At 32.5% G+C, this 16,301-nt stretch overlaps 1 protein-coding gene across 1 annotated transcript; it reads left to right on the top strand.

Moving 5' to 3' along the window:
* On the top strand, positions 1-15,603 carry Arp1 (Actin-related protein 1). Its single transcript, XM_085955999.1, has 9 exons — positions 1-157; positions 1,225-1,289; positions 1,901-2,075; positions 9,298-9,449; positions 9,637-9,780; positions 10,957-11,122; positions 12,082-12,151; positions 12,767-12,933; positions 14,821-15,603. The coding sequence occupies exons 1-9, from the start codon at positions 110-112 to the stop codon at positions 14,962-14,964; spliced, it is 1,131 nt and encodes a 376-aa protein (XP_085812125.1). The 5' UTR covers positions 1-109; the 3' UTR covers positions 14,965-15,603.
* The last annotated feature ends 698 nt before the right edge of the window (positions 15,604-16,301 follow it).

Here is a 16,301-nt window from a genome sequence, read left to right on the forward strand (position 1 = left end):
GAAGACGAAATCCACCTTCTCCGTTGATATGTCACTCGTCGGCTGTAGTAATAATTAATATTTTATATTATTAAATTTAGACATTCGTTCATATTGAAATATTTATAAGATGGAGCACTACGACGTTATGATTAACCAGCCCGTGGTTATTGATAATGTAATATTTTTTTACTATATTATATTTTCCGTAGAATTAGTCATTGCAGGTGTAAAAATGTGTATGACACTCCTTTAAAATATACCACATTATACATGACAGAAATTTGAATATATCGTTAATTACGGAATTGTGAAATATTAACAGTAAAATAGAATACAATTATTTACAATATGTGTAGTTTTTACACCTGGTTTGATGTCTTTATCAGAGTTCATGTAATCATTCATTTTTGGCATAATAGTTTGTACTTGCTGTGTATTTACTATATAACAACAATAATATTTACTTTATGCAGTTCCTATTCTTTCTTTCTGAGTTCTCAAGTCCTAAGTATTTCCATTGATTTATAAATGCATCAGGACTTACCGTATTCTATATTTGAACACTGCATATAAAATTAACTTATTCTTTCTGTTAAATAATGCTATTGAACTTTGATTATATTTTAAACTCTTCAAAATGTCGGCTGATTTCATAATTCCAAATGTTGCTAGATAATAATTTATCTAGCAATCTCTCAAAAAATACGCTTCGAGTTGTTTAGGAAAAAATCATCCAGAGAGCTCTTTTTAACTCATTTAAAAAAATATATGGGTAAGTACTTATCTTTGGTTCAAAATTCAACTGATACAGCACCGTGCAATATTGAATTCATTCTGTTACACAACGAATTATATGAGATGTCTGCATTATTGATGGTAAACATGACTTGGTCATCGAACGGCGCGATGGCTGAGCAGTTACGTGTCACGCCTATAGTGTCGTGGGTCTCAGGTACGAATCCCGGGTCTGGAAAATTACATGTCGTTTTTCAATGTGTGTTTAGATCCAAAGTATGGATCCAATAAGTTGAGCAAGTGGCTAACATCCATTTCTCGTAAAAAAACAAAAATTCTGTTAATACAACCTCCATATGTGAAGACCCTGGTTTCAGACTGGGATCAGACATGATTTAAAAAAAAAACTTCATCGAAAAAGTTTATTTTCTTTATCTGCAACGTTACTGTGGAATTCGTCTATCATTTATAATCGGACACTTCTAATTTTTTATATTTCTATAACAGGGTTCTGGAGTTATCAAAGCTGGATTTGCAGGGGATCAAATACCGAAATGCCGTTTTCCAAATTAGTAAGTAATTGAAACAAAAAAATATCTTCAGTGCCAATAATTAGAAGTTTCAATACCTTTTTTAAATTAAGTTAGCATTAATGTACCTACTGGTACAATTCAATTTTACAAATGGGATAATATAACACATTATTTTCAAGTTTCATTTGTCTTATTATTATGGCTTATATTAAGGCACTGATTACTTTACGAAATGTCAAAAACTATGTACATGTCAAATAAATGTGAATTTGGCTAAACACCTATTCTTTCCTATAGTGGCAGTAGAGCGAAACCTTTTTTTTGTAGAGGAAGTATTGGGAGAAGAATATTAATAATTAGGAACACCATTACTCCATTTTTTACCATTTCTTTACAAAAAATATTTCCATTCCATCGGCTTATCCACTGAAAATATTTTTCCATCTAAATTGAGACTATTTTTTGCCATGACAGCTTTTCTGCTTTCACCTGATGGTTTTTTCCCATATTGAATTTCCTTCTCATCTCTAAGATCTAAGATTATATTTGGCTCCTGACAGTTTTTTATATTACAGCTTTTTGTACCCGTCAATAATTTCTACTTTTACCTTCAGAATTCTCGCCAGTAATACGATTGATTTCATATTTAGCATTGGACGGCCGAAGCATGTTCGGGTGATGGCGGGTGCTTTGGAGGGAGACGTTTTTGTTGGACCAAGAGCTGAGGAGCACCGAGGACTTCTCACGTTACGATATCCAATGGAGCATGGAATTGTCACCGATTGGAATGACATGGAGAGGATTTGGAACTATATTTATAGCAAAGTAAGTCCAATATAAATTATTATCATGAGCACAGAACAGATAATAAATAGAATACCGATAGGCTATATTCAATACGCCGCATCGTGATGCAGGGTTTTGAATGTGTGAGTGTCCTACGAAAATGAAGCACGCATTATGCACGTGCAATAGTGTGTGTAATACACCAACATTAAATGAACGTAAATGCATAAACCGAGAGCAGTTTTCGGTATTCGACGTTAAACGTATTCTTGACATCTGTCTAAGTTTAACCCGGATTCTTCCTTACTCGAGTCGGTTACCTGCTATCGCCTTACCCGTTATGTATTTCAGTTCCCATTATTTCTGAGTTCCCTGATCATGAGGGTCGTACATTTACTAAGTATTAACTGAAAATCTTATGACTTTGATAGAAGCAAGAAAAAATATAGTAGAATTGTGGGAAAACAATTCATGAAAATTGCTGAAATTGGTAGATCACATGGTCATGGCGAAAGTGATGTATCCATTTGTTGTAACTGAACCATTAAGCTAGAAGCACATTATTATCACGTCACATGACTTCATGGAAAGCTCGTGCCTTGGACAAAAAGTGTGCAATGTTATTTTACTCAGTATTTAAATGTATCAGAACCACACTGAAGTCACCTCACCTGTAACATGTAATACCACCAACCTTACATATGATGGAATGTACATATCGTCGTCATACAAGAGAAAGTGACCAAGTGCATTTTTTACGAAATTGGTTTTATTGACTATTTGACATCTTACTAACATAACGGTTGTCTAGAAAAAATGACCAACTGAATTTCAACCTAGAAACATACTATCTCGAATTTATCAAAATGACTATCTGCATTAAGGCCATTGGACCCGTTTTTTCCTGTCTTCTCAGAATCGTGGAAATGGCAAGGACGTTTAACACGAATTGACACATAATAAACACTTTATTTATTTAAAATCTAATAAATAATATTCAAATAACACTTTTTGTGTCATTAAAATTTTCTGATTCGCTTTTTTAAAATAAATGACAAATAGTCGGTCCTGTTTTCGAAATTGGCCAAAACGACTGTCACGCCACAGTGAATTTTTGAACTTAATAATAGTTTTGCAGGTATATATTGTATGAAAGAAATGGGTAAAACAATACATTTCATTGATTAACTCACGTACTTTTTTTAATTTCAGAAAAATAAAGATTTAAAGCCATTTTAGTTTGAGTATACATCAGCCAATTTTGAATGATTTTTTCTCACAAAATAATATATACTGCACAATAAAAATATTTTTTTATTATAATATAACATTTCCGTAATACTATAAATAATAATTAACAATGAAAAAATAAATAAAACCCTATAAATTCGGTACAATTAGTGACGCTATATTACCAAAACACGTCGTACGTTTTCATGTATTTATCCTATTTTCAGACAATTTAGATATATAATTATTTTGCAAAATTAACAAAAAGAGACCATTTGATCGATTAATCCATATAGTTTTTCTAATTTCTCATTTCTAACCTTAGTAGGCTTCTAAATTTCAACGGGTGAGGACGTCTTTTTTTTCCAAAATTTTATCCGTCACGAACAGTATTTTAACTCATAGAAAAATGACCTTTACTCGCATTGCAGTAACAATCAAATTGGCAAGACCACATGACGTAGACCAGGTGTTATAATTTGTGTTGACAAATCAAACATCATAAAATACCAGTGAATGTCAAACTGAGAAAAATGTAGTTATATTATATTATTTATTATCTTGTAATACAAATGGTTGCAGCATGTGAGATATTGTAAGATAATTGAATCTTATAACCACGATGGCTACAAAGAAGTCCTAAAGGTATTCGTTCGGTGCAACATTTATAAAAAAAAAATATTTTGGACTTGAGCAGTTTAGATAAAATATAGGTGGACTTTAATTATTTTGATAAATACCTACTTGGTTGGGCTTTAAACGATTTGAAAAACTTTGCATGTACTTAATACAGTTTTTATGTACCTGGGTCGCCATGTTTTGTTATTTTCAAAGGGACGTATCCAGGAGTGTGTTTATTGGCATTATCAATAGAAACAAAATAATATTATTTTTCAAGGTCTATTTATTATCGATCTTAAGTGGTTTATGTCACAAATAGTAAATTTGTAGAAAATTTAAAGTAAAATACGTTTTCGAATGCTGTCATAGTAATGGCCACTGAAACATGTGTCATAATTTTCCTAATCGTCAAAATAATAATAAAATAAGTGTTTTGGGGCACAAAATCACGTATATGTTTTATGATGTATGTATTTTTCAGATGGTTTGTGGTAAAATCTTTTTTTTTCATACTGCCACAATTCAACTATTCATAATTAATTGTTTGTTAAATTTTTCATTGTGCACTTTGACTTAATAGGTAGGTGATAAAGTTTTTACCTTACTTTATTGTATTAATTTATTGTTAAGTGAGAATTAGCTGCTTTCGTTGTCAGTGTATATTTGAGGAGTGCGCATCCTGACGATGTCGAAAGGCGAAACCAGGATCGCATAAAACGACTCAAATGAAATAGTACAAAACTTTTAGAATTTAATATATTTAATGCCGAGTTGAATTGAATGGAATCACCTTAGGCATTTATTAGTAATTATTTAACTCAAGTAAAACATATATTGAGGTAAGAACCTATTTCATTGAATAATAAAAACAATATTACTCTTCACATCACAAGTGACAAGATTTATATGAATTGTGCATTGCCTGAACTCGTTGATCCTAGACTAATACGGTCGATGGATATAAGAAACCCTCAATATAATAATTATCAAGTTAACAATTAATATCTTTCAATATAATAATATCAATTATCAATTAATAGCTATCAATAGAAAAGAAAATAAAATTATAAAAAAAAAACAATTTATAATAGTTATTCTAATACATTGCATACCGTTAAACCAATACACTAATTAAGGAACCAATTATTAATTTTCTATACACTAATGTTCCGAAATCCTCCGCGGTGACCAAAACGTACTGCCGTCAAATACATGCTATTATAATAATTGTTTCTTAAATCATAATTGTTGTGTACTAAATTTAAAAAAAAAACGTTCCTCGACAAATATTCATTGAATTGCTTTCTTTTATGAGTCATTTTTTTATAATTCAATAAAAACGCAATAATAACAGAAATCTTTCATGCCATCTTGTGAATGTTTTAAACTTATAATTTGTGATGTTAGCTTATGAAAATGAATAAAATTATATTTGTTTACACTTTCGTGTTTTTTAGTATTAGATTTTTTTTTGAAAAATATTTGCACTGAATTTGAACCTAAATATGATAGGTTCAAGAAAAGGTGTCACTTCACAAATTCAGCATATCAATAATATGAGGTTCTTATTTAGAGGTCTACTATTTTTATTCTTATAATTTATTCTACCGACTACAAAAATGTTTATAAAATTTGTTAGGAAAAAAATATTATTAATTCAACACTTTTAAAACCTCTGATTTCGTATCTACTATGCGAAAGCCGAGAGAAGTGATTTTTGTTTTTTTACGCTTCGAGCATTGTTATTTTTCATGGCGCTTACATCAAATTTGATTCTTGCGAATAAACCCATACGCCTTAAGGCAAAATTGACTATTAGACACATGGTCATTTCTCTTTGTAATCTTTTACAATAAAAATGACCAAGTGACAGTTGGACAGTTTTCCTTGTAGTAGTTGTTCTCAACGCCGTGAAGTTAGTCATATATTTCTTACGAAACGTTTGACGTATCAATTTTCTCTCATTGTAAAGTGATAGAATTCGTTCATAAAATGAGCTGTAGAAGTAAATTAATGGTGGAAATGTGTCAAAACCAAGACAGAGGTGAGTTGGAATCTATTTTTTTATCCATTGTATAAACATAAACATCTTCAGTGCAGCTCAATCCCAATGAAATAAAAATAAAAATAGTGACACCATATGCAGTGAATGAATTAAGAACCAAATTTGATGAAGCCAATTCGACGCTTGCATTCTGACGGTGCTGCTTTACAGTAGCGAATCATGGCACCTTACGAAGGCTCAGAGCAACCGTATACTTAACTTAGAAAACAGATGTTTGCGACAGATACTGGGTGTCCAGTAGTATGACTTTATGAGCAATGAGGAGATAAAAAATCGCATTAAGTAGCCTCTCATCATGCTGAGAGTGAAGAGGCAACGTTGGACCAGAATTTCAACCTGGCTTGCCCGTTTTTCAAGCCAACCGGATTCCGGCGCCCTGTAAGGCCGCTAAATACTATCTATAAAGTGTATACGACAGAGCTCCAGGATGCTGCTTTGACCTGGAACAATGTAAGAAGACTGGCGAGCGACGGGAATTCTTGGAGGCGCCTGGTGTCCATATGCTCTAACTAAAGGGCTGATATGGTCAATGGGAAAATAATGAAAATCGGTATGAGTGTGACCGACCAGGACACATTCTCCACAAAATATGTTTATAACGACGACGTTCAAACCCTGTCAGTATTTGGGCGAGGTCGGCCACCACTACGTTCCCCCATTAAAATACTTATTCAAAGAAGAACTCAGTATAACCAGGTTAAAAAAGAGAGATTTAGTAAAGCTGTGTGATACTCGAGCAATTCCTCGTGATTATCATGGATGGTACAGATCACTTGCTGAAAATAACATGCCAGTCAGGGCACCAGAACCAAACATGGATTCTCAATCTGAAGCAGAGTAATTTTTTACATTAATTTATTTTAATGTACTTATATTTTTGTGACTTGTACTTTTTCATGTAAAGCAACTGGAAAAATAAAAAATTGTATTCGATTTTCGCCATTCTATTCAGAATGCACTCAAAATAAAGTCAATTTGAAAGAAAAATACCTATACTTCATTTTTGTTTTACCTTTATTCCAAGAATGAAAAGTGACTATCTGCAATTTTTCCAATAATTCATGGGTGGTAAAAGTGACCAACTTCATTTCGTATTTTTAAAACCTAGAACAAAAGTGATTTTTTTAAATATTATAATTTCATTTTAAAAGTAAATATCATATCTACACCCACAAAAATAATCAGAAATGTGAATGCAATCTAATGATTTTTTAGATTGATTACAAATGTTAAAATGGCTCTCCTGAACAATTTACTATTTTGCACTTGGTCACTTTCTCTTGTATGACGACGATATTTATATTTTATGAAAATTTACATATTTTCGAGTCACATGGTCGATCTCATGTATCTTTGATCTCAATGGTTTGGAAGGGAGCTAGAAATGACACAATGTTTTTGTAGGTTGGCAGTTTTTATTATTAAATATTCTGATGGTTTTAGCTCACGTGACGTGATACTACGAGGGTGGGTCAATAATTCCTTAGAAAAAAGCATTAAAAGAGTTTTTATTTTTGTATTTTTTTTTTATTTCTCAACATAATCTCCTTGGAGCTCAATACACTTGGTTAGACGTTTCTCAATTTTTTTTAAACCGTCAGAAAAATAAGTTTTCGGAAGGTCCTCAAAATAAGCATTTGTCCGATCGATTCATTTGAAAAAAAACGTTGTCCACTTAGCCATTTTTTTAAGTTTGAGAAAAGGAAAAAGTCACTGGGGGCTAAATCTGGCGAATACGGTGGGTGGTCGACCAATTCGAACTTCAATTCTTCAATTTTAGCCATTGCTCGTAAACATGTGTGAACACGGGCATTGTCCTGATGAAAGAGGATTTTTTTCCTGTTTAAATGAGGCCGTTTTTCTTCAATTTTGTTTTTTAGCTGGTCCAATAAAGATGCATAATAATCCCCTGTTATTGTTTTTCCTTTTTCCAAATAGTCAACGAAAATAATTCCACGTGCATCCCAAAATACAGTAGCCATAACCTTACCAGCTGATTTTACGGTTTTCGCCTTCTTTGGACATGGTTCGCCTTTCGCAATCCACTGCTTTGACTGTTCTTTCGTCTCGGGAGTATAGTGGTGTATCCATGTTTCATCTACAGTCACAAAGCGACGAAAAAATTCATCCGGATTGCGTTGCATGAGCGACAAAAGGGCTTTAGAGGCCACCACCCTATTGCGTTTATTGTCGACTGTGAGCAAACGCGGCACCCATCTTGCAGAAATTTTTTTCATGCCCAATTTGTCATGTAAAATAGAAATGACGCTACCTTTTGAGATCCCTGTAACCTCAATTATCTCACTCAACTTTAATCTTCGGTCACTTAACACCATATCGTGGATTTTATTGATCATTTCTGGTGTAGTCACCTCTACAGGACGTTCTGAGCGTGGTTCATCCTTTGTTGATGTACGACCACGTTTAAATTCATTTAACCAGTTATAAATAGTTGCAAGTGAATGAGCAGATATGCCGTGAACTAAATCCAACTCATTTTTTATTTCCTTTGCTGTTAACCCTTTTATATTAAAATGTTTAATAACAGCTCTAAACTCAATTTTCTCCATTTTTGTAAACAAGCAAATTTTTTTTTTAAATGTACGAAAATAAAAAACAACAACCCGACCAATCTGATTGAAACTTCGCAGCATACTGAATCGGTAGTGCCGCTGCATGAAAACAAACCGCTTACAGTACTAGTCGCGCCACCTGTCGGCTTTTCTAAGGACTTATTGACCCACCCTCGTATTATGTTTCTGCTTTTAACATTGGTAATTTGGAAATTTTTATTTCAATTTTTATGATGTTAGTTCATCAATGTTTTTAATCATTCTGATTTTTTGCTTGTACAGTAAAATAAAGCCTGTGTAATAAAATATGCAGTAGGTACTGATATCGGGCAAAATGGAAAATCAAAACAAACGCCTGGGTTTATGTTGAATATGGCTGTTCAGGGACTAATTTATTTTAGTGGAAAAAGTGTTATCATTTAAGACTTCTTGGACTTATGCAGAACATTACAAACGATAATATAAAATATTATGTATGAGACAGATGGATCCCAGCCCCTTTTATTGAATGATAGAGTATTATATAATTTTGATGGTTATTACTTATTACCATGCATTTCAGCTAAATAGTTTCGATGTAATGATTGCGATCAAATAGTTAAACTAAAACTGGCCACGCGGTCTAATTTTAATAAACGTAAATTATTACTATTAGATAGTATCAGTACATATCTAAATAATATGGTGTAAAACCTAACCTAACTTAACTCACATTTATGTAGTACCTATGTGTGCTGAAACATAACTTAAATATTTAATTAAATTTTTTTAGGATCAACTGTCAATGTTTTCTGAAGAGCATCCGGTGCTGTTGACGGAAGCGCCTCTTAACCCTCGCCGCAACCGGGAAAAGTCTGCAGAAATATTTTTTGAGACGTTTAATGTGCCTGCACTTTTTGTTTCCATGCAAGCCGTACTTAGTCTGTAAGGAAAACCTCATATTTTATTGTTATTTTGTAATATCAGATTCGACAACTGAATTTTAAATGTTTTTATCTTATGGAATTATTCCCGATTATTTCTGTTAATTATATAAATGGATATACATAATAATAACAATTTAATCAACTATGTACATTACATTATATTGTATGAAATGTTTAACTTACAGATATGCAACAGGTCGCACCACCGGTGTGGTACTGGATTCAGGCGATGGTGTCACTCATGCAGTACCGATCTACGAAGGTTTCGCCATGCCACATTCCATTATGAGAGTAGATATTGCCGGCAGAGATGTCACTAGATATCTAAGGTGAGCTGGATTTTAGCGTTGAGGTGCATTTATTTTATAATTTAGATATTTCTTATTCAGTCCCCATAACTATAGTCATATAGGTTGTTTTTCATATTGTATCCTACCTATTTGAAACATACATAATTAATATTTAACGAGTATGCTTAATGCGCACACAAAATGTTCTAGGTATATTAAACATCAGGCGGAATCATGAGCTAGCAATCTGTTTCAGACTTGCTGTAACAATCAATGAAGGCCCAATGACAGTATTGTAGTAAATTTTGAGAAAATCACATAAATATATTATGACTTCACTGAGAATCGAACCCAAAGTTTCCGTATGAAAGGCCAGTGCCCTTTTCCACTGGACTATGAGGGCTATATACCTATTATAATGCCTGCGATGGATGAATGGTAGAGTGCCATTTCTGAAGACGTGCTTCATGAATTTGAATATTTTAATAATATTCCAGACAATCTCAATAGGTACATACAATGTACTGATGCACAATCACAATGATAGATCCCATTGTTGCACTATTTTGTGACCTCCAATGCTTCTGCTTACGACATAAAATTGTTTTTGAACAGCACCATGTCACATTAGCAATTAGTTTCAAAAACACTTTTGGGAAGATAATTTGTCATGTAAGTTAACATGTATTCAACATCTGAGAGAAATGAGATTAGCAGCAGTCACGTCATGCGTTGCTTGGGGGCAGGGAATTAATAAAAGAAGTCTGAACAATATAATTTTAGAGAATAGATTCTGTCGAGTCTCAGTGTGTATATTAGTATTTAAAAAAATATTTTCGTGTAAAAAATAGCAAAATATAGCATCATTTTTACGTCTACTTAAGGGTGCCACTTTGTCGAAGTATGTCACTGAATAGCTGTGTCAATTTCAATTCAATGGGCGCCATCAAAAATCTTTAGACACGAAGGGAGCTGAAAATTTGAAAACCACTGTGTTAAGAAACTCCTTTCGGGTGGCAACCGAGATCCACATCGAATTGTGGAGCTAATGAAGATATAATATATATAATAATATTTGTTCATTTTCATGGTTTTCAATACAATGTTATTTATTTATTGGTGATGTATGAACGATTTAAGCATGCACCGCATCCATTTATCATCATGACTACATATTATACGAGTAAAAGTAACTTATCAATTTGTTTTATTTAGATTGTTATTGCGAAAAGAAGGTGTGCAGCTACGGACATCGGCAGAGTTGGAAGTGACGAGGGCAGTTAAAGAAAAAGCCTGTTATCTTGCAGCTAGTCCACTCAAGGAAGAAGCACTGGATGCAGAACGTCTTCAATACACCTTACCAGATGGCAACACATTAGAGGTTGATAAACTAATTTTACTCCCTACTAATATTAGTGAGTCTTAACCACAAATGATGATAGAAGTTGTTATTTTGTAATAATTATTTAACAAATCTATTAAAAACAGTAAATAAATTTGTCTATTGACATTCTATAAAAGTGGTGGCAAACCTATGGCATGCATGCCAGGTCTGGCACCTTGTGAAACCTCAAAATATCCCGGTCGTTCTAGCACCTGGTGTTGCATTATTCTAGCCAGATCTAGCATTTTTGAATAAGGATTCGGCTAATGGTGTTAAATCTAGCTAAAGCTTTCGAACTGGTTTAAAAGTTTAAAATGCTGCTCTAGTTTTAAAACAATCCCTTGGCATGCCGCATGTTATCACAAACTCACAACTTTGAATTGTGATTGCATGTCGTAAAGATCATAGAGTTGGCTGATTTAATTGTAACCTAGATCAGGTGAAAGACCATGGTGTGTGAACTTGAAATATTGGATTTCCAAAATTACATAATTCTTGCATCAATTTAACCTTTAAATTGTGGAAGTTTCATTACAACAAAAATTAATTGCCTGCCGGTCACTCACTTTGTCATAAGGCCACTCCAGATCAAAAACATCCCATCACAAGATGCTGGATTCTATGAAATATTCTTTTGCTAATTTTGCAATCGGGGCATGTCGGAAAAACTTAATCCTAGTTGATTGAAGTGTTGTGCTATTGCATTTGAATAGTTGTTAGCGACCAGGTTTTGCTTTTCAGCATCTCCCATGCACCATCAAGGTTCACCCGAAGATGTCGAAAGGCGAAACCCAGGTTGCTAAAAAAAGTTCAAATGCAATAGTACAACATATAAGTCAATTAGAATATTCAAATTCCACCAGGTTCTCTCCGTTGGCTGTATTAATTAAGTCTTAATTGTTTGTAACATAACAAATTAAAAGAATGTCTTATAACGTAATCATGTTTCGTTTTAGATTGGACCGGCGAGATTCCGGGCTCCTGAAGTTCTCTTCCGGCCTGATTTATTAGGAGAGGAGTGTGAAGGTATGTTGTTGGATTAAATATAAATTAAAAGTATTCATTAAACTTCCTGGCTTTAGGCTTCCACGCAAATCCAGCATGTGTCTGAAACGAATCTGGTGTGGGCATTCCAGATTTGCTTATATGAAGCCCCACTTTGCGAGTGGTGAGATTCAAACCACCGAGTACATTGTGGAGTCTTACTAGTTCTGTGTTTTTCCGAATATCTTTTGCTTTTTGAACAAAATGTTTTTAATTTTTCTTCTTTCGCCATCTACTTAATTATAATATAATATATACTACACTCATGAAGTTCTTAACTTTGTAAAGCCTTCATCTTGTTTCAATAGAGGTACGCAAAACAAGGCTGTGGAGTCACTTAAAAAGATTCTCAGACTCCAAAATTCGTTTATGACTATTTAAACTATTTAAAAAAGACTATTAAATTTTTCAATTAGTGGTCGTATCAGTTTTTAATAGGTACATATTATATTACCAACTGATTTAAAAAACTTAATTAACGTGTTAAAAAACTGATCTGGAGCCAATCGATTTTTGAATCATTGACAGATAATATTTGCAATATGACAAACTACCCTGTTACAGTTTTTAAATGTCAAGATTTAATTTTTTCTTCAGGTATCCACGAAGTATTAATGTTTGCAATTCAAAAATCGGACATGGATTTAAGAAAAGTATTACATCAAAATATTGTTTTGTCCGGCGGATCGACATTATTCCGTGGCTTTGGTGATCGACTTCTCGCTGAAATTAAAAGGCTCGCACCAAAAGACATGAAAATAAGAGTAAGTATATTTACATTTAATAATATATTTTAATGGTTTCATACTTTTGCATATATATAGCTTTTAAATTTTTTTTTATCCAATACTGAATATATAGAAATTTTGAGAATGTTCATTGAAGATACATTATTATGAAAAATCTCAGAAACATAGGTACCTACCTATTTAAAAAAATCACACAAAAAAGATTTTGAAAAAGGATTTAAACTCACATCACTCACTGCCTGGGTGAGTTCTCTTATTCATTAAGAGCATTCATAAGTGAAACGGCATATAATTTTCAACAATAAGTGGGACGAAATTTCGCATTCGTCACCATCGCCGAGCGGTATTCGAGGTGAGAGCACGTCGATTTTTTTTTGTGATGGTGTCGTAAGAATATATTATTATATCGTGGAAAGATGACTAAAAAAACGTTATGCCTGTACTCGAAAAAGAAAACATGTCAATGAATATATTATTATTAATAAAACAATAAACATAACACTAAATGGACACATGTTGAATTTTTATGACAAATTATGTTCGGCACGCGTCATTAGCACAATCCGCACGTTGCATAGTTACGATATTTTTAGACCATGCCTCAGCTGAGGTAGCCTTAAGCTATCCATCTATGATGCACGCGAATTATTGCTAATAACTACACTTCTCGACGTGTTCAAATTCTGACCTTTTTTCTAATTGTTACGTTTCTGAGGTTTTCAAAATCATGACATCTTATTTATGGCTATTATACGACACTTTTAGGCAAATCATCTTCCTTCATTTTAACAGTAGGGGTGTGAATTTTAAAGATTTTTTTACAATATGTACCTCCAGTAATATATTGCAATGGCGAAGAGTGGAGGTGGGCTGTGAAGATCCGACATAAATAGTGCACACTAAACTTAGTCAGTCATACATATTTGATTTTATTGAACTAAGACTGCAAATTAATTGTGTTGGTTACTTTTAGAATTAAAATAAACCCTCCGTAAATCAAGCTAATAATAGATAATAGTCAAAAAATATTCATCTATGTGATATCTAAAATGATGTATAATTTAATGGCATAATTTTAGATATGCTACGGATAAAAGAATATTTATTAACTATTATAGTTTGGTTTAGGCAGGGCTTAATGGATTTTTAAAAACTAATCAGTACTAGGTATGTATGTATCTGCAATTTGTATTATTCGTTCAATGAAAATAAATAAGTGTGACTGACAAAGTTTAGCATGCACTATCTATGTCAGATCCTATCAGCCTTCCTCTACCCCTCACTAGAGGTGAGTTGGAAATACTTTCACCAGTTTGTGTACTCAAGTCTCGGATGAAACTACCCATACTCAGTATGTATGGCCCAATAAACTCGTTCAAAAAAACTTGCGATGATATCATCGCCTGTCGCTCGCCAGTTATAATCGTATGTATGAACAATCAGTCATAAATTTTGTGTAGTAGCACATTCAAGAATATTATAACCTAATAGAAAAACAATTCATAAATTTAAAATGTGTTTAAAATTTTATAATAAATGGGACATTTCGAAAAGCTGACCTCAGTGTATTTTGAGCGATTCTATTGAAGCCGATATTTCAAATACTAATATGGAGTTGGTTTTAGTTCCAGTCGAGTATGAGACTTAAGTGTGCATACGCACGCCAAACACTCTTATATAGTATTCCAAATACTAGTAAGTATTTTGGAACAAGTTTCGATACCAAGTATTTTTTTATACTGGTAGTAAGTATACTTAGTCTTCAAAATCCACCAGTTTGCACACCTCTACCCCTCACCGCTGATATATTGCATACAAAACTTTATTCAGATCTAAGAATTGAAGTGAACTAAAATTTTGATAAACGTATAAGGAGACATATCAATTTGTATTTACTTTTAGATATCTGCTCCTCAAGAACGTCTTTATTCTACATGGATAGGAGGTTCTATTCTGGCTTCGTTGGATGCATTCAAGAAGATGTGGGTCTCCAAGAAAGAATATGATGAGGAAGGACAGAGAGCTGTTCATCGTAAGACATTTTAAAACGCACATCACTCAAATAATTTATACTTTCAATACCTAGTTTATATAACTTGCTTAGAAATATGATGGTGCAAAAACAGTGCGCGTTTGCAATTCATCTATTAATATTATTTTATAGTGATATTTATTGAAGCTGTATTATCTTTAATTCCCGTAACTTACAAGTTTGTCAATTAATGGTAAACAAAAGTTACACTTGTTGAATATTTTTATTATGAAAAGTTTTCAGTGTTCCTATCTAAAATCGATCAGCTTAAAATAAAATATATCAATAACATCAATGAGCCTGCATTTTCAGAGGACAATTATTATTTATCGGTAATGGCAGCTGAAATCATTACAATTCAAATTTGAAATTTTGCTATATTTTATTAATTGTGAATTTTGCCTTGCGTAAAAGCATAGCTACTCATTGTCCTCATAATATTTAAATTTAGAAAAGAATAAAGTTATTTTGAATTTTGTTAGGTAATAAAATTAAAATGTATTCACTGCGAATCTGAATAAATTGTTGAATGTATCATTTCACATGCTTTGACATTAAAAATTAACTATCGGCAACATAAATGATAAAGAGTCATTATAATAAATTTAATATAATATAATCGTTTTTGTTTGCCTGTATTTTATCAAGAACAGAAAAAATTAAACTATCAGTGAGTTTATCAATCACTATGAAGATGATCACCATCAATGGAGTTTTATATGTATAAAAAGATTGTCTCATCTGCTTTTTGTTAGATTCTCAGACTAAACTGTAAATTATTAATTTCTCTATTTTATAGGATTATTAAAAGCTACAGTTTAACAAAAACAGGCTTAATTTAATATTAATAATCTCTGCTTTGAATACTTAGGGGGTCGCTGGTCGTTCACGTGAATTTATATTTACTAATAATTTATGATGTATTGAAAATCTGAATTATATAATAAGTATAAATAATTTGTGACATTATGAAAGCCTTAAACATTTTTTTATTTTACTATTTATGTAATAAATCATAAGTAAATATAATTTGTATACAATATTTTTTTCACAAACTTCTGTTTTATTCTCCTCTTAACATATTCCTTATCAGTGCAGCAATTAATTGGAAGCGATTAGAAACTAAATACAACTATTTTTCTGAATGACGAATAACTCTCCCAGTAAGTACCATACATGATACGTTTACTAACTACGGTGAGGTATGATTGACAATTTCTACATGGATTTCTCAAACCTGTTTATTCATCAATTTTACCCTTTTTTAAATGAATTAGACTAATTAGAGCAGTGGTGCGTAACTTATTTGAAATAAAGGCCAATTTTTCACAGGCTGCAGTGGGTAAAAGTG

The sequence above is a fragment of the Rhyacophila brunnea genome, unplaced genomic scaffold (genome assembly GCF_057557595.1).
Source record: "Rhyacophila brunnea isolate RB1 unplaced genomic scaffold, BYU_Rbru_1.0 scaffold_5, whole genome shotgun sequence".
In the NCBI taxonomy this organism is placed as follows: domain Eukaryota; kingdom Metazoa; phylum Arthropoda; class Insecta; order Trichoptera; family Rhyacophilidae; genus Rhyacophila; species Rhyacophila brunnea.